Below are 22500 nucleotides of genomic sequence, written 5' to 3'. Positions count from 1 at the left end.
TGGTGGCCCTCCCTCTGGGGGGTAGGTAGAAGGAGAGGCTGGTGGCCCTCCCTCTGGGGGGCGGTGTAGGTAGAAGGAGAGGCTGGTGGCCCTCCCTCTGGGGGGGTAGGTAGAAGGAGAGGCTGGTGGCCCTCCCTCTGGGGGTTAGGTAGAAGGAGAGGCTGGTGGCCCTCCCTCTGGGGGGTGTGTGGAAGGAGAGGCTGGTGGCCCTCCCTCTGGGGGTAGGTAGAAGGAGAGACTGATGGCCCTCCCTCTGGGGGGTGGGGTAGGTAGAAGGAGAGGCTGGTGGCCCTCCCTCTGCGGGGTGGGGTAGGTAGAAGGAGAGGATGGTGGCCCTCCCTCGGGGGGGGGGGGTGTAGGTAGGAGAGGCTGGTGGCCCTCCCTCTGGGGGTGTGTAGAAGGAGAGGCTGATGGCCCTCCCTCTGGGGGGGGGGGTAGGTAGAAGGAGAGGCTGATGATAGAGGGAGGGATGGAGATCAGATCCCTCCTCGTTGCAGGGAGAGTAGAGTATCTGCTGCTGATTCTGTTCCTCCAACGCTCCTCCCTTCTCCTGATTTATCCACTACTGGCCCTTCTCCTGATTTATCCACTGCTGGCCCTTCTCCTGATTTATCCACTGCTGGCCCTTCTCCTGATTTATCCACTGCTGGCCCTTCTCCTGATTTATCCACTGCTGGCCCTTCTCCTGATTTATCCACTGCTGGCCCTTCTCCTGATTTATCCACTGCTGGCCCTTCTCCTGATTTATCCACTGCTGGCCCTTCTCCTGATTTATCCACTGCTGGCCCTTCTCCTGATTTATCCACTGCTGGCCCTTCTCCTGATTTATCCACTAATGGCCCTTCTCCTGATTTATCCACTGCTGGCCCTTCTCCTGATTTATCCACTACTGGCCCTTCTCCTTATTCATCCACTACTGGCCCTTCTCCTGATTTATCCACTGCTGGCCCTTCTCCTTATTCATCCACTACTGGCCCTTCTCCTTATTCATCCACTACTGGCCCTTCTCCTGATTTATCCACTACTGGCCCTTCTCCTGATGTATCCACTGCTGGCCCTTCTCCTGATTTATCCACTGCTGGCCCTTCTCCTGATTTATCCACTGCTGGCCCTTCTCCTGATTTATCCACTACTGGCCCTTCTCCTGATTTATCCACTACTGGCCCTTCACTGATTTATCCACTGCTGGCCCTTCTCCTGATTTATCCACTACTGGCCCTTCTCCTTATTTATCCACTGCTGGCCCTTCACTGATTTATCCACTACTGGCCCTTCTCCTTATTTATCCACTGCTGGCCCTTCTCCTGATTTATCCACTGCTGGCCCTTCTCCTGATTTATCCACTGCTGGCCCTTCTCCTGATTTATCCACTAATGGCCCTTCTCCTGATTTATCCACTACTGGCCCTTCTCCTGATGTATCCACTACTGGCCCTTCACTGATTTATCCACTAATGGCCCTTCTCCTGATTTATCCCCTACTGGCCCTTCTCCTGATTTATCCACTACTGGCCCTTCACTGATTTATTCACTACTGGCCCTTCTCCTGATTTATCCACTACTGGCCCTTCTCCTGATTTATCCACTACTGGCCCTTCTCCTGATTTATCCACTGCTGGCCCTTCTCCTGATTTATCCACTGCTGGCCCTTCTCCTGATTTATCCACTGCTGGCCCTTCTCCTGATTTATCCACTACTGGCCCTTCTCCTGATTTATCCACTACTGGCCCTTCTCCTGATTTATCCACTACTGGCCCTTCTCCTGATTTATCCACTGCTGGCCCTTCTCCTGATGTATCCCCTACTGGCCCTTCTCCTGATTTATCCACTACTGGCCCTTCTCCTGATTTATCCACTACTGGCCCTTCTCCTGATTTATCCACTGCTGGCCCTTCTCCTGATTTATCCACTACTGGCCCTTCACTGATTTATCCACTGCTGGCCCTTCTCCTGATTTATCCACTACTGGCCCTTCACTGATTTATCCACTACTGGCCCTTCTCCTGATTTATCCACTAATGGCCCTTCTCCTGATTTATCCCCTACTGGCCCTTCTCCTGATTTATCCACTAATGGCCCTTCTCCTGATTTATCCCCTACTGGCCCTTCTCCTGATTTATCCACTGCTGGCCCTTCTCCTGATTTATCCACTGCTGGCCCTTCTCCTGACTTATCCACTGCTGGCCCTTCTCCTGATTTATCCACTGCTGGCCCTTCACTGATTTATCCACTACTGGCCCTTCTCCTGATTTATCCACTGCTGGCCCTTCTCCTGATTTATCCACTGCTGGCCCTTCTCCTGATTTATCCACTGCTGGCCCTTCTCCTGATTTATCCACTGCTGGCCCTTCTCCTGATTTATCCACTGCTGGCCCTTCTCCTGATTTATCCACTGCTGGCCCTTCTCCTGATTTATCCACTGCTGGCCCTTCTCCTGATTTATCCCCTACTGGCCCTTCTCCTGATTTATCCACTGCTGGCCCTTCTCCTGATTTATCCACTACTGGCCCTTCACTGATTTATCCACTACTGGCCCTTCTCCTGATTTATCCACTAATGGCCCTTCTCCTGATTTATCCCCTACTGGCCCTTCTCCTGATTTATCCACTAATGGCCCTTCTCCTGATTTATCCCCTACTGGCCCTTCTCCTGATTTATCCACTGCTGGCCCTTCTCCTGATTTATCCACTGCTGGCCCTTCTCCTGACTTATCCACTGCTGGCCCTTCTCCTGATTTATCCACTGCTGGCCCTTCACTGATTTATCCACTACTGGCCCTTCTCCTGATTTATCCACTAATGGCCCTTCTCCTGATTTATCCCCTACTGGCCCTTCTCCTGATTTATCCACTACTGGCCCTTCACTGATTTATCCACTAATGGCCCTTCTCCTGATTTATCCACTACTGGCCCTTCTCCTGATTTATCCACTACTGGCCCTTCTCCTGATTTATCCACTGCTGGCCCTTCTCCTGATTTATCCCCTACTGGCCCTTCTCCTGATTTATCCACTACTGGCCCTTCTCCTGATTTATCCACTGCTGGCCCTTCTCCTGATTTATCCACTACTGGCCCTTCTCCTGATTTATCCACTACTGGCCCTTCTCCTGATTTATCCACTACTGGCCCTTCTCCTGATTTATCCACTACTGGCCCTTCTCCTGATGTATCCACTACTGGCCCTTCTCCTGATTTATCCACTGCTGGCCCTTCTCCTGATTTATCCACTGCTGGCCCTTCTCCTGATTTATCCACTGCTGGCCCTTCTCCTGATTTATCCACTACTGGCCCTTCTCCTGATTTATCCACTACTGGCCCTTCTCCTGATTTATCCACTACTGGCCCTTCTCCTGATTTATCCACTGCTGGCCCTTCTCCTGATGTATCCACTACTGGCCCTTCTCCTGATTTATCCACTACTGGCCCTTCTCCTGATTTATCCACTGCTGGCCCTTCTCCTGATTTATCCACTACTGGCCCTTCTCCTGATTTATCCACTACTGGCCCTTCTCCTGATTTATCCACTGCTGGCCCTTCTCCTGATTTATCCACTGCTGGCCCTTCTCCTGATGTATCCACTACTGGCCCTTCTCCTGATGTATCCCCTACTGGCCCTTCTCCTGATTTATCCACTACTGGCCCTTCTCTGATTTATCCACTACTGGCCCTTCTCCTGATTTATCCACTACTGGCCCTTCTCCTGATTTATCCCCTACTGGCCCTTCTCCTGATTTATCCACTACTGGCCCTTCTCCTGATGTATCCACTACTGGCCCTTCTCCTGATTTATCCCCTACTGGCCCTTCTCCTGATGTATCCACTACTGGCCCTTCACTGATTTATCCACTACTGGCCCTTCTCCTGATTTATCCCCTACTGGCCCTTCTCCTGATTTATCCACTACTGGCCCTTCTCCTGATTTATCCACTACTGGCCCTTCACTGATTTATCCACTACTGGCCCTTCACTGATTTATCCACTACTGGCCCTTCTCCTGATTTATCCACTAATGGCCCTTCTCCTGATTTATCCACTACTGGCCCTTCTCCTGATGTATCCACTACTGGCCCTTCTCCTGATGTATCCACTACTGGCCCTTCTCCTGATTTATCCACTACTGGCCCTTCTCCTGATGTATCCACTACTGGCCCTTCTCCTGATGTATCCACTACTGGCCCTTCTCCTGATTTATCCACTACTGGCCCTTCTCCTGATTTATCCACTACTGGCCCTTCTCCTGATTTATCCACTACTGGCCCTTCACTGATTTATCCACTACTGGCCCCTCTCCTGATTTATCCACTGCTGGCCCTTCTCCTGATTTATCCACTAATGGCCCTTCTCCTGATTTATCCACTACTGGCCCTTCTCCTGATTTATCCACTACTGGCCCTTCACTGATTTATCCACTACTGGCCCTTCTCCTGATTTATCCCCTACTGGCCCTTCTCCTGATTTATCCACTACTGGTCCTTCACTGATTTATCCACTAATGGCCCTTCTCCTGATGTATCCACTACTGGCCCTTCTCCTGACTTATCCACTGCTGGCCCTTCTCCTGATTTATCCACTGCTGGCCCTTCACTGATTTATCCACTGCTGGCCCTTCACTGATTTATCCACTGCTGGCCCTTCTCCTGATTTATCCACTACTGGCCCTTCACTGATTTATCCACTGCTGGCCCTTCTCCTGATTTATCCACTGCTGGCCCTTCTCCTGATTTATCCACTGCTGGCCCTTCTCCTTGACCTGTTTCAGGGCTCGAGGACATAAAACAATTCAACGCCTCCTGCTATGTCAGAAGTCCTCTGTTTTTTTAATGAAACATCAATATTGTAATTAGCGTATTTTCCTTCATGTGCGTCATTAAATGTAGATTCACGTTCACATTCTCCTCTGTTCTGTCCTCTCCTCTGTCTCCTCTCCTCGGTCTCCTCTCCTCGGTCTCCTCTCCTCGGTCTCCTCTCCTCGGTCTCCTCTCCTCGGTCTCCTCTCCTCTGTCTCCTCTCCTCTGTCTCCTCTCCTCTGTCTCCTCTCCTCTGTCTCCTCTCCTCTGTCTCCTCTCCTCTGTCTCCTCTCCTCTGTCTCCTGTCCTCTGTTCTGTCCTCTCTCCTCTGTCTCCTCTCCTCTGTTCTGTCCTCTCTCCTCTGTCTCCTCTCCTCTGTTCTGTCCTCTCTCCTCTGTCTCCTCTCCTCTGTTCTGTCCTCTCTCCTCTGTCTCCTCTCCTCTGTCTCCTCTCCTCTGTCTCCTCTCTCCTCTGTCTCCTCTCCTCTCCTCTCTCCTCTGTCTTCTCTCCTCTGTCTCCTCTCCTCTGTTCTGTCCTCTCTCCTCTCCTCTGTCTCCTCTCCTCTGTCTCCTCTCCTCTGTCTTCTCTCCTCTGTCTCCTCTCCTCTGTCTCCTCCCCTCCCCTCTCCTCTCCTCTGTCTCCTCTCCTCTGTCTCCTCTCCTCTGTCTCCTCTCCTCTGTCTCCTCTCCTCTGTCTCCTCTCCTCTCCTCTCCTCTCCTCTCCTCTCCTCTCCTCTCCTCTCCTCTCCTCTCCTCTCCTCTCCTCTCCTCTCCTCTCCTCTCCTCTCCTCTCTCTCTCTCTCTGAAGGGTGTGAACCCAGAACTAGCCCCATTCTATTTCTGTGACCATAGTTGGCGCTGCTCTCCATATATCAGGTTGTCAGGATCACTTGACTTGAAGACCTCCGAGGCTGAAAGGGTCAGAGCTCACTGTGCCATCACGTCTGACAGGGACAGAGCTCACTGTGCCATCACATCTGACAGGGACAGAGCTCACTGTGCCATCACGTCTGACAACGACAGAGCTCACTGTGCCATCACGTCTGACATGGACAGAGCTCACTGTGCCATCACGTCTGGAAGGGACAGAGCTCACTGTGCCATCACGTCTGAAAGGGACAGAGCTCACTGTGCCATCACGTCTGACAGGGACAGAGCTCACTGTGCCATCACGTCTGAAAGGGACAGAGCTCACTGTGCCATCACGTCTGACAGGGACAGAGCTCACTGTGCCATCACGTCTGACAGGGTCAGAGCTCACTGTGCCATCACGTCTGACAGGGACAGAGCTCACTGTGCCATCACGTCTGACAGGGACAGAGCTCACTGTGCCATCACGTCTGAAAGGGACAGAGCTCACTGTGCCATCACGTCTGACAGGGTCAGAGCTCACTGTGCCATCACGTCTGACAGGGTCAGAGCTCACTGTGCCATCACGTCTGAAAGGGACAGAGTTCACTGTGCCATCACGTCTGTCAGGGACAGAGCTCACTGTGCCATCACGTCTGAAAGGGACAGAGCTCACTGTGCCATCACATCTGAAAGGGACAGAGCTCACTGTGCCATCACGTCTGAAAGGGACAGAGCTCACTGTGCCATCACGTCTGAAAGGGACAGAGCTCACTGTGCCATCACGTCTGAAAGGGACAGAGCTCACTGTGCCATCACGTCTGAAAGGGACAGAGCTCACTGTGCCATCACGTCTGAAAGGGACAGAGCTCACTGTGCCATCACGTCTGAAAGGGACAGAGCTCACTGTGCCATCACGTCTGGAAGGGACAGAGCTCACACTGCCGTCACGTCTGACAGGGACAGAGCTCACTGTGCCGTCACGTCTGACAGGGACAGAGCTCACTGTGCCATCACGTCTGAAAGGGACAGAGCTCACTGTGCCATCACGTCTGAAAGGGACAGAGCTCACTGTGCCATCACATCTGACAGGGACAGAGCTCACTGTGCCATCACGTCTGACAGGGACAGAGCTCACTGTGCCATCACGTCTGAAAGGGACAGAGCTCACTGTGCCGTCACGTCTGAAAGGGACAGAGCTCACTGTGCCATCACATCTGGAAGGGACAGAGCTCACACTGCCATCACGTCTGACAGGGACAGAGCTCACTGTGCCATCACGTCTGAAAGGGACAGAGCTCACTGTGCCATCACGTCTGACAGGGACAGAGCTCACTGTGCCATCACGTCTGAAAGGGACAGAGCTCACTGTGCCATCACGTCTGAAAGGGACAGAGCTCACACTGCCGTCACGTCTGAAAGGGACAGAGCTCACACTGCCGTCACGTCTGAAAGGGACAGAGCTCACACTGCCGTCACGTCTGAAAGGGACAGAGCTCACTGTGCCATCACATCTGAAAGGGACAGAGCTCACTGTGCCATCACGTCTGAAAGGGACAGAGCTCACTGTGCCGTCACGTCTGACAGGGACAGAGCTCACTGTGCCATCACGTCTGACAGGGACAGAGCTCACTGTGCCATCACGTCTGAAAGGGACAGAGCTCACTGTGCCATCACGTCTGACAGGGACAGAGCTCACTGTGCCATCACGTCTGAAAGGGACAGAGCTCACTGTGCCATCATGTCTGAAAGGGACAGAGCTCACTGTGCCATCACGTCTGACAGGGACAGAGCTCACTGTGCCATCACGTCTGAAAGGGACAGAGCTCACTGTGCCATCATGTCTGAAAGGGACAGAGCTCACTGTGCCATCACGTCTGAAAGGGACAGAGCTCACTGTGCCATCACGTCTGAAAGGGACAGAGCTCACTGTGCCATCATGTCTGAAAGGGACAGAGCTCACTGTGCCATCACGTCTGAAAGGGACAGAGCTCACTGTGCCATCACGTCTGACAGGGACAGAGCTCACTGTGCCATCACGTCTGACAGGGACAGAGCTCACTGTGCCATCACGTCTGAAAGGGACAGAGCTCACTGTGCCATCACGTCTGAAAGGGACAGCTCACACTGCCATCACGTCTGAAAGGGACAGCTCACACTGCCGTCACGTCTGAAAGGGACAGCTCACACTGCCGTCACGTCTGAAAGGGACAGAGCTCACACAGCCATCACGTCTGAAAGGGACAGAGCTCACACTGCCGTCACGTCTGACAGGGACAGAGCTCACTGTGCCATCACGTCTGAAAGGGACAGAGCTCACACTGCCGTCACGTTTGTTGTTGAAGGTTTGAAGCGCCGGTTGTAAATCCTCTGTGAGAAGTTGAAAGTGACATGAAAGAAGTTCATGGATCATCCTCCTAGCAGGCAGGATTATGTCTGTCTGTCTGTACTTCCTGTCTGTCCTCCCCTCAGCTCTGAAACCCTCTGAACCACACATGATATTCCCGCTCAAACAGCCTAAGCTATGTGTAATAAACAACTTAGAGAAATAACAGCTTTGGGAATTCCATCTATTTTTCTCCTCAAATATAGACGATGGAATATCATTATTATTTGATGTGTCGCCCCACGGTGGGATTGAGGGGCTAAAAGGAGAGAGTTTTTTTTTTGTTTTTTTTTTTTGAAGGAGATGTGATTTTAAAATGGACTCCGATCAGCGTGTTTTAGTCCATTGTGTTTGGTCTATCGATTCCGTCGGGATAAGTTCTCCCTCCGCTTGTTTGAATTTGCTGACGTTTTTAATAGGTTATAAAAACACACACAGGCCAGCCACTCCGGGGGACATTTGGCTTTCATCACGTTTTTTAACATGGCGTCCCAGCTCTCTCGTCTAGTATGGATAGGTAGGTAGGTCTTGTCCCAAATGGAACCTTTCTGTTCTGCGTAGTGCACTCGTTGAGACCAGATACCGTTATCATCTAGACCAGTTGTTCGTTCCCAAGCAGGGGGTACGAGGATCCCTGGGGGTACTTGGTCTATCCTCAGGCGGTACTATGATCCCTGGGGGTACTTGGCCTATCTACAAGGGGGTGCTAGGATCCCTGGGGGTACCTGGCCTATCCTCAGGGGTTGCTCGGATCCCTGGGGTTACCTGGCCTATCGACAAGGGGTACTAGGATCCCTGGGGGTACCTGGCCTATCCTCAGGGGTTACTCGGATCCCTGGGGTTACCTGGCCTATCGACAAGGGGTACTAGGATCCCTGGGGGTACCTGGCCTATCGACAAGGGGTACTAGGATCCCTGGGGGTACCTGGCCTATCGACAAGGGGTACTAGGATCCCTGGGGGTACCTGGCCTATCGACAAGGGGTACTAGGATCCCTGGGGGTACCTGGCCTATCGACAAGGGGTACTAGGATCCCTGGGGGTACCTGGCCTATCGACAAGGGGTACTAGGATCCCTGGGGTTACCTGGCCTATCCTCAGGGGTACTAGGATCCCTGGGGGTACCTGGCCTATCGACAAGGGGTACTAGGATCCCTGGGGTTACCTGGCCTATCCTCAGGGGTACTAGGATCCCTGGGGGTACTCAGGGGGTACTTGAAGACTCATGAGACCGTAGGGTTCCTGGTAAAATCCCCATGAGGGGGAACATCAGGGGTCCTCTGGGCAGAGCAGAATTCAGTTGGTGGTACAGTAACCTCTGGTCTCGTGCATCCAGTGACCAATGGATGAGTTTTAAAACGACGACTTTGGATAAAAAGAGGTTTGTTTATTTATGAGCTGTTTTTCCTTTTATCCCCAGCTGGGTGCAGAGCTTTGGCCACGAGGGTCTGGGACTGCTGCTAGACATTCTGGAGAAGCTGCTCCACAAGAATCAGTAAGGACACACACACCGTATGCTCACCCACACACACACACACACACACACACACACACACACACACACACACACACACACACACACACACACACACACACACACACCGTATGCTCACACACACTCGGGCGGATGAACGCGCAAACACACTGACTGCATTTACTCAATGTAGAAACATCACATGTTCAATATAAATGTTCATCTCATCTCTACTCCATTTCTCTCTCTCGCCTTCGTGCTCTCTCCTGCGCCCTTCCTCTCTCTCCTGCACCCTCCTTCTACCTCTCTCTCTCTCTCTCTACCTCTCTCTCTCTACCCCCTCTCTCTACCTCTCTCTACCCCTCTCTACCCCCCTCTCCCTCTCTTTCCCTCCCTCTCCCTCTACCTCCCTCTACCTCTTGCTTACCTCTGTCTGTCTCTCTACTCTCAATTCAATTCAAGGGGCTTTATTGGCATGGGAAACGTGTTAACATTGCCAAAGCAAGTGAGGTAGAATAAGCTACTCTCTCTGTCTGTTGTCTCTGTAGCCAGGATAAACCTGACAAGAAGCTACTGTCTCTGTCTGTTGTCTCTGTAGCCAGGATAAACCTGACGACAAGCTACTCTCTCTGTCTGTTGTCTCTGTAGCCAGGATAAACCTGACGACAAGCTACTCTCTCTGTCTGTTGTCTCTGTAGCCAGGATAAACCTGACAAGAAGAGCCAGCATAAAGTCATCCAGTGCCTCAAAGCCTTCATGAACAACAAGGTAATGTAGCTAATCCTTCATGAACAACAATGTAATGTAGCTACTCCTTCATGAACAAGGTAATGTAGCTCATCCTTCATGAACAACAAGGTAATGTAGCTCATCCTTCATGAACAACAAGGTAATGTAGCTACTCCTTCATGAACAACAAGGTAATGTAGCTAATCCTTCATGAACAACAAGGTAATGTAGCTAATCCTTCATGAACAACAAGGTAATGTAGCTAATCCTTCATGAACAACAAGGTAATGAAGCTAATCCTTCATGAACAACAAGGTAATGAAGCTAATCCTTCATGAACAACAAGGTAATGTAGCTCATCCACTGCTGAATTGGTTCTGGTACTTCCTGTCCCTTCTGGGAGAGGAGGAATGTGTCCCACAGCTGAATTGGTTCTGGTACTTCCTGTCCCTTCTGGGAGAGGAGGAATGTGTCCCACAGCTGAATTGGTTCTGGTACTTCCTGTCCCTTCTGGGAGAGGAGGAATGTGTCCCACTGCTGAATTGGTTCTGGTACTTCCTGTCCCTTCTGGGAGAGGAGGAATGTGTCCCACTGCTGAATTGGTTCTGGTACTTCCTGTCCCTTCTTGGAGAGGAGGAATGTGTCCCACAGCTGAATTGGTTCTGGTACTTCCTGTCCCTTCTGGGAGAGGAGGAATGTGTCCCACAGCTGAATTGGTTCTGGTACTTCCTGTCCCTTCTGGGAGAGGAGGAATGTGTCCCACTGCTGAATTGGTTCTGGTACTTCCTGTCCCTTCTGGGAGAGGAGGAATGTGTCCCACTGCTGAATTGGTTCTGGTACTTCCTGTCCCTTCTGGGAGAGGAGGAATGTGTCCCACTGCTGAATTGGTTCTGGTACTTCCTGTCCCTTCTGGGAGAGGAGGAATGTGTCCCACTGCTGAATTGGTTCTGGTACTTCCTGTCCCTTCTGGGAGAGGAGGAATGTGTCCCACTGCTGAATTGGTTCTGGTACTTCCTGTCCCTTCTGGGAGTATTCAGACCTCTTGCCTTATTCCACTTTTTGTTGTTCAAACCTACATTCAAAATGGCTTAAATAAAATAACATAAAATATCCCACCCATCTATACACAATACACCATAGTAACAAAGTGAAAACACATTTCTCGGTAAATGTTCGCACATTTATTGAACCTGAAATACAGGAAGTGTTTTTTAGGTAAGTATTCACACCCCTGAGTCGATACGTTGTGGAAACACATTTGGCAGCGATATGCCTCTTTCTGGGTGTTTGAGATGTTTTCACACCTGGTTAATGCAACGTTCTTTAAAAAAAAAACTATTTCTTCCAGCTCTGTCAAATGGACGGTTGTTCATTGCTAGGCAACCGTGTTCAGGTTTGGCCACAGTGGGTTCAGAAAGTATTCGGACCCCTTGACTTTTTTCAACATTTTGTTACTTTACAGCTTTATTCTAAAATTGATTGAATTGATTTTTTTCCCCCTCATCAATCTACACACAATTCCTCATAATGAATGTAAATGTATGATTTTAGAATTGTTTTACTAATTTATTAAGAATTTAAAACAAAATATCACATTTACATAAAATATCACATTTACATAACCCTAGGCTTCACCGTAGGGATGGTGCCAGGTTTCCTATATCCTGACTAGTCTCCCAGTCCCCCACAGCATGATGCTACCACCACCATGCTTCACGACAAAATGTCAACCTGGACGAGAGTCACGACGTCGACCTGGACGACAAACGTCATGACGACAAACGACAACCTGCGTATTTTATTCCTCTTGTCTTACAATTGTAATTAGTATTTTATATATTTTTAACTCTATCGTTGGGAAGATGCTCGTCAGAAAGTATTTCACGGTAAAGTCAAGACCCGTCGTCTTTTATCGCATGTGACAGATGAAAGTGGAATTGATTAGTTTTATTGGAAACGTGTGTAGCCTGAATGTCTTTACTTTAAATGATCATACATGCTGTTATGGGATGCAGCCCGACCTCAGCCTCACGGGGAGGAGGTGTCGTTGTGTGGAGCTGAAGCCCAGCCTCACGGGGAGGAGGTGTCGTTGTGGAGCTGAAGCCCAGCCTCACGGGGAGGAGGTGTCGTTGTGGAGCTGAAGCCCAGCCTCACGGGGAGGTGGTGTCGTTGTGGAGCTGAAGCCCAGCCTCACGGGGAGGAGGTGTCGTTGTGGAGCTGAAGCCCAGCCTCACGGGGAGGAGGTATCGTTGTGTGGAGCTGAAGCCCAGCCTCACCGGGAGGAGGTGTCGTTGTGGAGCTGAAGCCCAGCCTCACGGGGAGGAGGTGTCGTTGTGTGGAGCTGAAGCCCAGCCTCTCGGGGAGGAGGTCGTTGTCAGGTCTTGTGGAGCTCGTCTGGCACACCACTCCTCCTCTCCTCTCGCTGTCAGGTCTTGTGTAATCCTGTTGCCACAACAGGTGCCAAGCGCCTCTTTTACCCACCGGCACTGACTCACAGACCTTGCCCTCGCCTCCTGCTGCATCTTGGGATACGTCTCGCCCACAGCGCCTGCGGTGGCTGCCAGACAGGTGTTCCAAACCAGCTGTCGGTGCCTTTCCCTCTCCCTCCCTCTTCCTCCTTCCCTCTCTTCCTCCCTCCCTCTCTTCTTCCCTCCCTCTCTTCTTCCCTCCCTCTCTTCCTCCTTCCCTCCCTCCTCCTTCCCTCCTTCCCTCCCTCTTCCCTCCTTCCCTCCCTCCCCTTCTCCTCCTTCCCTCCCTCTCTTCTTCCCTCCCTCTCTTCCTCCCTCTCTTCCTCCTTCCTTCCCTCCTCCTTCCCTCCCTCTTCCCTCCTTCCCTCCCTCTTCCTCCATCTCTATAGCCCATAAACGTATACTGATGAATGTGGCTTGAGAGTCTACGCATCAAAACACCCGGGAATTCTCTCAAATTACATTGGAGAGGCGGCTTAGGATAGAAAAAAATAACATTACATTCTCTGGCTACAGTTCTGGTTGGACGTTCCTGCGATCAGCATGCCAATTGCACACATGCCCTCAGCTTGAGACGTCTGTGGCATTGGGTTGTGTGATGAAACTGCCCATTTTACAGTGGCTATTTTATTATCCCCAGCACGAGGTGCACCTGTGTAATGACCATTCTGTTTAATTAGCTCCTTGATATGCCACACCTGTCAGGTGGATGGATTATCTTGGCTAAGGAGTAATGCTCACTAACAGGGATGCCAACAGAAATCGGGCATTTTCAGTTTTTTGTGCATGTGGAACATTTCTGGGATATTTTATTTCAGCTCGTGAAACATGGGACTGACTCTTTGCGTTTATATTTTTGTTCGGTGCTTAAGGAAAAAGCCATTTTGAATCAACAGGCCGGGCTGTCGTCAGCAACTGGCCAGACGCGAGTATCACCTCTGTGTTCCACTACATTCTCTTTCTGTGTTCCACTACATTCTCTTTCTGTGTTCCACTACATTCTCTTTCTGTGTTCCACTACATTCTCTTTCTGTGTTCCACTACATTCTCTTTCTGTGTTCCACTACATTCTCTTTCTGTGTTCCACTACATTCTCTTTCTGTGTTCCACTACATTCTCTTTCTGTGTTCCACTACATTCTCTTTCTGTGTTCCACTACATTCTCTTTCTGTGTTCCACTACATTCTCTTTCTGTGTTCCACTACATTCTCTTTCTGTGTTCCACTACATTCTCTTTCTGTGTTCCACTACATTCTCTTTCTGTGTTCCACTACATTCTCTTTCTGTGTTCCACTACATTCTCTTTCTGTGTTCCACTACATTCTCTTTCTGTGTTCCACTACATTCTCTTTCTGTGTTCCACTACATTCTCTTTCTGTGTTCCACTACATTCTCTTTCTGTGTTCCACTACATTCTCTTTCTCGCTAAATGAAACGAGGAGGAAAATGTGTTGACCTTCTCTCCTTCCCTTCATCCCTTCTCTCCTCCCGTCCCTTCTCTCCTCCCCTCCCTTCTCTCCTCCCTTTCATCCCTCCCTTCTCTCCTTCCCTCCTTCCCTCCCTTCTCTCCTTCCCTCCTTCCTTCTCTCCCTCCCTCCTTCCCTCCCTTCTCTCCTTTCCTTCATCCCTCCCTTCCTCCCTTCTCTCCTTCCCTTCATCCCCCTTTTCTCTCCTTCACTTCATCCCGCCCCTCCCATCCCTCTCCTCCCCTCTCTCCTTCCCTCCATCCCTTCCCTCCCTTCATCCCTCCCTTCTCTCCTCCCTTTCATCCCTCCCTTCTCTCCTTCCCTCCCTTCTGTCCTTCTGTCCTTCCCTCCCTTCTGTCCTTCTCTCCTTCACTCCCTTCTCTCCTTCCCTCCCTTCTCTCCTTTCCTTCATCCCTCTCTTCTCTCCTTCCCTTCATCCCGCCCCTCCCATCCCTCTCCTCCCCTCCTCTCCTCCCATCCCTCCTCTCCCCGCATCCATCCCTCCTCTCCTCCCATCCCTCCTCTCCTCCCTTCCCTCCTCTCCTCCCATCCCTCCTCTCCTCCCATCCCTCCTCTCCTCCCATTCCTCCGCTCCTCCCTTCCTTTCTCTCCTCCCATCCCTCCCTTCTCTCCTCCCATCCCTCCCTTCTCTCCTCCAATCCCTCCCTTCACTCCTCCCATCCCTCCCTTCTCTCCTCCCATCCCTCCCTTCTCTCCTCCCATTCCTCCCTTCTCTCCTCCCATCCCTCCGTTCTCTCCTCCCATCCCTCCCTTCTCTCCTCCCATCCCTCCCTTCTCTCCTCCCATCCCTCCCTTCTCTCCTCCCATCCCTCCCTTCTCTCCTCCCATCCCTCCCTTCCCTTCTCTCCTCCCATCCCTCCCCTCCCCCCATCCCTCCCCTCCCTTCTCTCCTCCCGTCCCTCCCCTCCCTTCTCTCCTCCCGTCCCTCCCCTCCCTTCTCTCCCTCCCGTCCCTCCCTTCCCTTCTCTCCTCCCGTCCCTCCCTTCCCTTCTCTCCTCCCGTCCCTCCCTTCTCTCCTCTCCTCCCCCGTCCCTCCCTTCCCTTCTCTCCTCCCCCGTCCCTCCCTTCCCTCCTCTCCCCTCCCTCCTCCTCTCCTCCCTCCCTCCCTCCTCTCCTCCCTCCCCTCCTCTCCTCCCCTCCCCTCCTCTCCCTCCCTCCCCTCCCCTCCTCTCCTCCCATCCCTTCCCTCCTCTCCTCCCATCCCTTCCTCCTCTCCTCCCATCCCTTCTCTCCTCCCTCCCCTCCTCCTCCCCCCTCCCCTCCTCTCCTCCCATCCCTTCTCCTCCCCTCCCTCCCCTCCTCTCCTCCCATCCCTTCTCTCCTCCTCCCCTTCTCTCCTCCCATCCCTCCCTTCTCCCCTCCCCTCCCTTCTCTCCTCCCGTCCCTCCCTTCCCCTTCTCTCTCCTCCCGTCCCTCCCTTCCCTTCTCTCCTCCCGTCCCTCCCTTCTCTCCTCCTCTCCTCCCGTCCCTCCCCTTCCCTTCTCTCCTCCCGTCCCTCCCTTCCCTCCTCTCCTCCCTCCTCTCCTCCCTCCTCTCCTCTCCTCCCTCCCCTCCTCTCCTCCCTCCCCTCCTCTCCTCCCTCCCCTCCTCTCCTCCCATCCCTTCCCTCCTCTCCTCCCATCCCTTCCCTCCTCTCCTCCCATCCCTTCTCTCCTCCCTCCCCTCCTCTCCTCCCTCCCCCCTCCTCTCCTCCCATCCCTTCTCTCCTCCCTCCCCTCCTCTCCTCCCATCCCTTCTCTCCTCCCTCCCCTTCTCTCCTCCCATCCCTCCCTTCTCCCCTCCCCTCCCTCCCCTCCAAATGAAGACAGTAGGAAACAGAGGGATGTGTTTTCTCTTGTTACCAGGCCTCTGCCTCGCTGTGCTGCCCAGACCAAACACACTGTTACTGCAGCAACGTTTTTTTAATTGTCTTCTTTATCAACAACAATAAAAGGAAGTCTGGCAACACAACTCGATCCTCATTCTTTAAGATGGGCTTTTTAATTAATCATTTTGGACAAACGAAGACTTCCTGAAATAATAAAGTGTTGTAAAACACTTCACATTTACGAATATGCTAATTCGAAACTAACTGGAAATGAGATTTTGTTGATATGTTTGTGTTGAATCCTCGGGAGTATTGTGAGAGTAGGAGAGTCGAGTGTCTGGGCCCTGGCAGGACCGGCGCTGTTCCTCACAGCATATGGTCGTACTAGTTAATAAACGCTTCTCACTTAAAGATGGTGTGGATTCACAGCTGTCATTACCCCCCCACACACACACACACACACACACACACACACACACACACACACACACACACACACACACACACACACACACACACACACACACACGCAGCCTGCCGATCAGGCTGACACCTCTGACTGTGAAGTGCAGGGAACACAATACATGTTCAATGTGTTGCCCTTTACTGTCCAGGAATAACATGGTACCATACAATATACACAACAAGACTGTTACAAAATCACACACGCGCACACACACACACACACACACACACACACACACACACACACACACATAGTAACAAAAGGTGTTGTTTATTCTGTTCTGTTTCTCTGTGTTAATGATGTCTTCATAGGCAGCTTCTGTTGTTGTGTTGGGATGTTATAACCTCAAACAGTTTCAAGTTGGGTTGTTTTCTTTGAGAAATACCTTTTAATGCCCCGTCCAGTAGACCTGTGTGGGTGGGCGATGTCTTTACATGACAGTTTTAATGGTGGCTGTGTTATCAGCTGTGTTAAACAATGTGTTTTAATGATTGCTGTGTTATCAGCTGTGTTAAACAATGTGTTTTAATGATTGCTGTGTTATCAGCTGTGTTAAACAATGTGTTTTAATGATTGCTGTGTTATCAGCTGTGTTAAACAATGTGTTTTAATGATGGCTGTGTTATCAGCTGTGTTAAACAATGTGTTTTAATGATTGCTGTGTTATCAGCTGTGTTAAACAATGTGTTTTAATGATGGCTGTGTTAAACAATGTGTTTTAATGATTGCTGTGTTATCAGCTGTGTTAAACAATGTGTTTTAATGATGGCTGTGTTAAACAATGTGTTTTAATGATCGCTGTGTTAAACAATGTGTTTTAATGGTGGCTGTGTTAAACAATGTGTTTTAATGATGGCTGTGTTATCAGCTGTGTTAAACAATGTGTTTTAATGATGGCTGTGTTATCAGCTGTGTTAAACAGTGTGTTTTAATGATGGTTGTGTTATCAGCTGTGTTAAACAATGTGTTTTAATGATGGCTGTGTTAAACAATGTGTTTTAATGGTGGCTGTGTTATCAGCTGTGTTAAACAATGTGTTTTAATGATGGCTGTGTTAAACAATGTGTTTTAATGATGGCTGTGTTATCAGCTGTGTTAAACAATGTGTTTTAATGATGGCTGTGTTATCAGCTGTGTTAAACAATGTGTTTTAATGATGGCTGTGTTAAACAATGTGTTTTAATGATGGCTGTGTTATCAGCTGTGTTATACAATGTGTTTTAATGATGGCTGTGTTATCAGCTGTGTTAAACAATGTGTTTTAATGATGGCTGTGTTAAACAATGTGTTTTAATGATGGCTGTGTTATCAGCTGTGTTAAACAATGTGTTTTAATGATGGCTGTGTTATCAGCTGTGTTAAACAATGTGTTTTAATGATGGCTGTGTTATCTGCTGTGTTAAACAATGTGTTTTAATGATGGCTGTGTTATCAGCTGTGTTATACAATGTGTTTTAATGATGGCTGTGTTATCAGCTGTGTTAAACAATGTGTTTTAATGATGGCTGTGCTACCAGCTGTGTTAAACAATGTGTTTTAATGATGGCTGTGTTAAACAATGTGTTTTAATGATGGCTGTGTTATCAGCTATGTTAAACAATGTTTTTTAATTGTGGCTGTGTTAAACAATGTGTTTTAATGATGGCTGTGTTATCAGCTGTGTTAAACAATGTGTTTTAATGATGGCTGTGTTATTATTTTATATGTTTGGTTTGGAGCGTCTATCTAACATGTGATCTGTTGTCTGGTTCTAGTTTGGAGCGTCTATCTAACGTGATCTGTTGTCTGGTTCTAGTTTGGAGCGTCTATCTAACATGTGATCTGTTGCCTGGTTCTAGTTTGGAGCGTCTATCTAGTTTGGAGCGTCTATCTAACATGTGATCTGTTGTCTGGTTCTAGTTTGGAGCGTCTATCTAACATGTGATCTGTTGTCTGGTTCTAGTTTGGTTTAGAGCGTCTATCTAACATGTGATCTGTTGTCTGGTTCTAGTTTGGTTTGGAGCGTCTATCTAACGTGTGATATGTTGTCTGGTTCTAGTTTGGTTTGGAGCGTCTATCTAACGTGTGATCTGTTGTCTGGTTGTAGTTTGGTTTGGAGCGTCTATTTAACATGTGATCTGTTGTCTGGTTCTAGTTTGGTTTGGAGCGTCTATCTAACATGTGACATGTTGTCTGGTTCTAGTTTGGTTTGGAGCGTCTATCTAACATGTGATCTGTTGTCTGGTTCTAGTTTGGAGCGTCTATCTAACATGTGATCTGTTGTCTGGTTCTAGTTTGGTTTGGAGCGTCTATCTAACATGTGATCTGTTGTCTGGTTCTAGTTTGGAGCGTCTATCTAACATGTGATCTGTTGTCTGGTTCTAGTTTGGAGCGTCTATCTAACATGTGATCTGTTGTCTGGTTCTAGTTTGGAGCGTCTATCTAACATGTGATCTGTTGTCTGGTTCTAGTATGGTTTGGAGCGTCTATCTAACATGTGATCTGTTGTCTGGTTTGGAGCGTCTATCTAACATGTGATCTGTTGTCTGGTTCTAGTTTGGAGCGTCTATCTAACGTGATCTGTTGTCTGGTTCTAGTTTGGAGCGTCTATCTAACATGTGATCTGTTGTCTGGTTCTAGTTTGGAGCGTCTATCTAACGTGATCTGTTGTCTGGTTCTAGTTTGGTTTGGAGCGTTTATCTAACATGTGATCTGTTGTCTGGTTCTAGTATGGTTTGGAGCGTCTATCTAACATGTGATCTGTTGTCTGGTTCTAGTTTGGAGCGTCTATCTAACATGTGATCTGTTGTCTGGTTCTAGTTTGGAGCGTCTATCTAACATGTGATCTGTTGTCTGGTTCTAGTTTGGAGCGTCTATCTAACATGTGATCTGTTGTCTGGTTCTAGTTTGGAGCGTCTATCTAACATGTGATCTGTTGTCTGGTTCTAGTTTTGAGCGTCTATCTAACATGTGATCTGTTGTCTGGTTCTAGTTTGGAGCGTCTATCTAACATGTGATCTGTTGTCTGGTTCTAGTATGGAGCGTCTATCTAACATGTGATCTGTTGTCTGGTTCTAGTTTGGAGCGTCTATCTAACATGTGATCTGTTGTCTGGTTCTAGTATGGAGCGTCTATCTAACATGTGATCTGTTGTCTGTTTCTAGTATGGAGCGTCTATCTAACATGTGATCTGTTGTCTGGTTCTAGTTTGGAGCGTCTATCTAACATGTGATCTGTTGTCTGGTTCTAGTTTGGAGCGTCTATCTAACATGTGATCTGTTGTCTGTTTCTAGTATGGAGCGTCTGTCTAACATGTGATCTGTTGTCTGGTTCTAGTATGGTTTGGAGCGTCTATCTAACATGTGATCTGTTGTCTGGTTTGGAGCGTCTATCTAACATGTGATCTGTTGTCTGGTTCTAGTTTGGAGCGTCTATCTAACATGTTATCTGTTGTCTGGTTCTAGTATGGTTTGGAGCGTCTATCTAACATGTGATCTGTTGTCTGGTTTGGAGCGTCTATCTAACATGTGATCTGTTGTCTGGTTCTAGTTTGGAGCGTCTATCTAACATGTGATCTGTTGTCTGTTTCTAGTTTGGAGCGTCTATCTAACATGTGATCTGTTGTCTGGTTTGGAGCGTCTATCTAACATGTGATCTGTTGTCTGGTTCTAGTATGGTTTGGAGCGTCTATCTAACGTGATCTGTTGTCTGGTTCTAGTATGGTTTGGAGCGTCTATCTAACATGTGATCTGTTGTCTGGTTCTAGTATGGTTTGGAGCGTCTATCTAACATGTGATCTGTTGCCTGGTTTGGAGCGTCTATCTAACATGTGATCTGTTGTCTGGTTTGGAGCGTCTATCTAACACGTGATCTGTTGTCTGGTTTGGAGCGTCTATCTAACATGTGATCTGTTGCCTGGTTTGGAGCGTCTATCTAACATGTGATCTGTTGCCTGGTTTGGAGCGTCTATCTAACATGTGATCTGTTGTCTGGTTTGGAGCGTCTATCTAACATGTGATCTGTTGTCTGGTTTGGAGCGTCTATCTAACATGTGATCTGTTGTCTGGTTCTAGTTTGGAGCGTCTATCTAACATGTGATCTGTTGTCTGGTTCTAGTTTGGAGCGTCTATCTAACGTGATCTGTTGTCTGGTTCTAGTATGGTTTGGATCGTATCCTGTCAGAGGAGAAGTGTCTGTCCCTGTTGGCCCGAGCTATCGACCCCACCCAGCCCGCCATGATGACCGACGTGGTCAAGCTGCTGTCAGCCATCTGCATTGTGGGCGAGGAGAACACGTACGCCCACATCCCTGCTTCACTCTGCCCTCACATGACTTCCTCGAGCTGTCCTCTGTTCTCCTTCATCTGTCCTCCATCACCCATGTTATCTATCCTCTGTTCTCCTTCACCTGTCCTCCATCACCCATGTTATCTATCCTCTGTTCTCCTTCAGCTGTCCTCCACCACCCATGTTATCTATCCTCTGTTCTCCTCTATTACCCATGTTATCTATCCTCTGTTCTCCTTCACCTGTCCTCCATCACCCATGTTATCTATTCTCTGTTCTCCTTCACCTGTCCCCCATCACCCATGCTATCTATCCTCTGTTCTCCTTCACCTGTCCTCCATCACCCATGTTATCTATTCTCTGTTCTCCTCCATCACCCATGTTATCTATCCTCTGTTCTCCTCCATCACCCATGTTATCTATCCTCTGTTCTCCTTCACCTGTCCTCCATCACCCATGTTATCTATCCTGTGTTCTCCTCTATCACCCATGTTATCTATCTTCTGTTCTCCTTCAGCTGTCCTCCACCACCTATGTTATCTATCCTCTGTTCTCCTCTATCACCCATGTTATCTATCCTCTGTTCTCCTCTATTACCCATGTTATCTATCCTCTGTTCTCCTTCACCTGTCCTCCATCACCCATGTTATCTATTCTCTGTTCTCCCTCACCTGTCCCCCATCACCCATGTTATCTATCCTCTGTTCTCCTCTATCACCCACGTTATCTATCCTCTGTTCTCATCCACCTGTCCTCCATCACCCATGTTATCTATCCTCTGTTCTCATTCACCTGTCCTCTATCACCCATGTTATCTATCCTCTGTTCTCATTCACCTGTCCTCCATCACCCATGTTATCTATCCTCAGTTCTCCTCCACCTGTCCTCCATCACCCATGTTATATATTCTCTGTTCTCCTTCACCTGTCCTCCATCACCCATGTTATCTATCCTCTGTTCTCCTCCACCTGTCCCCCATCACCCATGTTATCTATCCTCTGTTCTCCTTCACCTGTCCTCCATCACCCATGTTATCTATCCTCTGTTCTCCTCCACCTGTCCTCTATCATCCATGTTATTTATCCTCTGTTCTCCTTCACCTGTCCTCCATCACCCATGCTATCTATCCTCTGTTCTCCTTCACCTGTCCTCTATCATCCATGTTATTTATCCTCTGTTCTCCTCCATCACCCTTGTTATCTATCTTCTGTTCTCCTCCATCACCCAAATATCTGTCCTCTGTTCTCCTCCATCACCCATGTTATCTGTCCTCTGTTCTCCTTCACCTGTTCTCCTCCACCTGTCCTCCATCACCCATGTTATCTATCCTCTGTTCTCCTCCTCCTGTCCTCCATCACCCATGTTATCTATCCTCTGTTCAACAGAAAGACAGTTGGCAGAAAGCTGGAGTTGTAGACAGAAAGACAGTTGGCAGAGAGCTGGAGTCGTAGACAGAAAGACAGTTGGTAGAAAGCTGGAGTCATAGACAGTTGGCAGAGAGCTGGAGTTGTAGACAGTTGGCAGAGAGCTGGAGTCGTAGACAGTTGGCAGAGAGCTGGAGTCATGGACAGAAAGACAGTTGGCAGAGAGCTAGAGTCGTAGACAGAAAGACAGTTGGCAGAGAGCTGGAGTCGTAGACAGAAAGACAGTTGGCAGAGAGCTAGAGTCGTAGACAGAAAGACAGTTGGCAGAGAGCTAGAGTCGTAGACAGAAAGACAGTTGGCAGAGAGCTGGAGTCGTAGACAGAGAGCTGGAGTCGTAGACAGAAAGACAGTTGGCAGAGAGC

General features: G+C 49.3%; 1 protein-coding gene across 1 annotated transcript in view; it reads left to right on the top strand.

Moving 5' to 3' along the window:
• Positions 1–22500, top strand: part of LOC135542910 (protein diaphanous homolog 3-like) — a 1769082-nt gene that overhangs the window by 221964 nt on the left and 1524618 nt on the right. Inside the window, exons 6-8 of the mRNA XM_064970053.1 lie at positions 9439–9513; positions 10191–10260; positions 20586–20722. Coding sequence (XP_064826125.1) covers positions 9439–9513; positions 10191–10260; positions 20586–20722 — 282 coding nt within the window. The remainder of the gene's footprint in view (positions 1–9438; positions 9514–10190; positions 10261–20585; positions 20723–22500) is intronic.

This window comes from Oncorhynchus masou, chromosome 7 (genome assembly GCF_036934945.1).
Source record: "Oncorhynchus masou masou isolate Uvic2021 chromosome 7, UVic_Omas_1.1, whole genome shotgun sequence".
Lineage (NCBI taxonomy): Eukaryota > Metazoa > Chordata > Actinopteri > Salmoniformes > Salmonidae > Oncorhynchus > Oncorhynchus masou.
The sequence above is the reverse complement of the archived record's forward strand: the minus strand, read 5'-3'. Positions and strand labels throughout refer to the sequence as shown.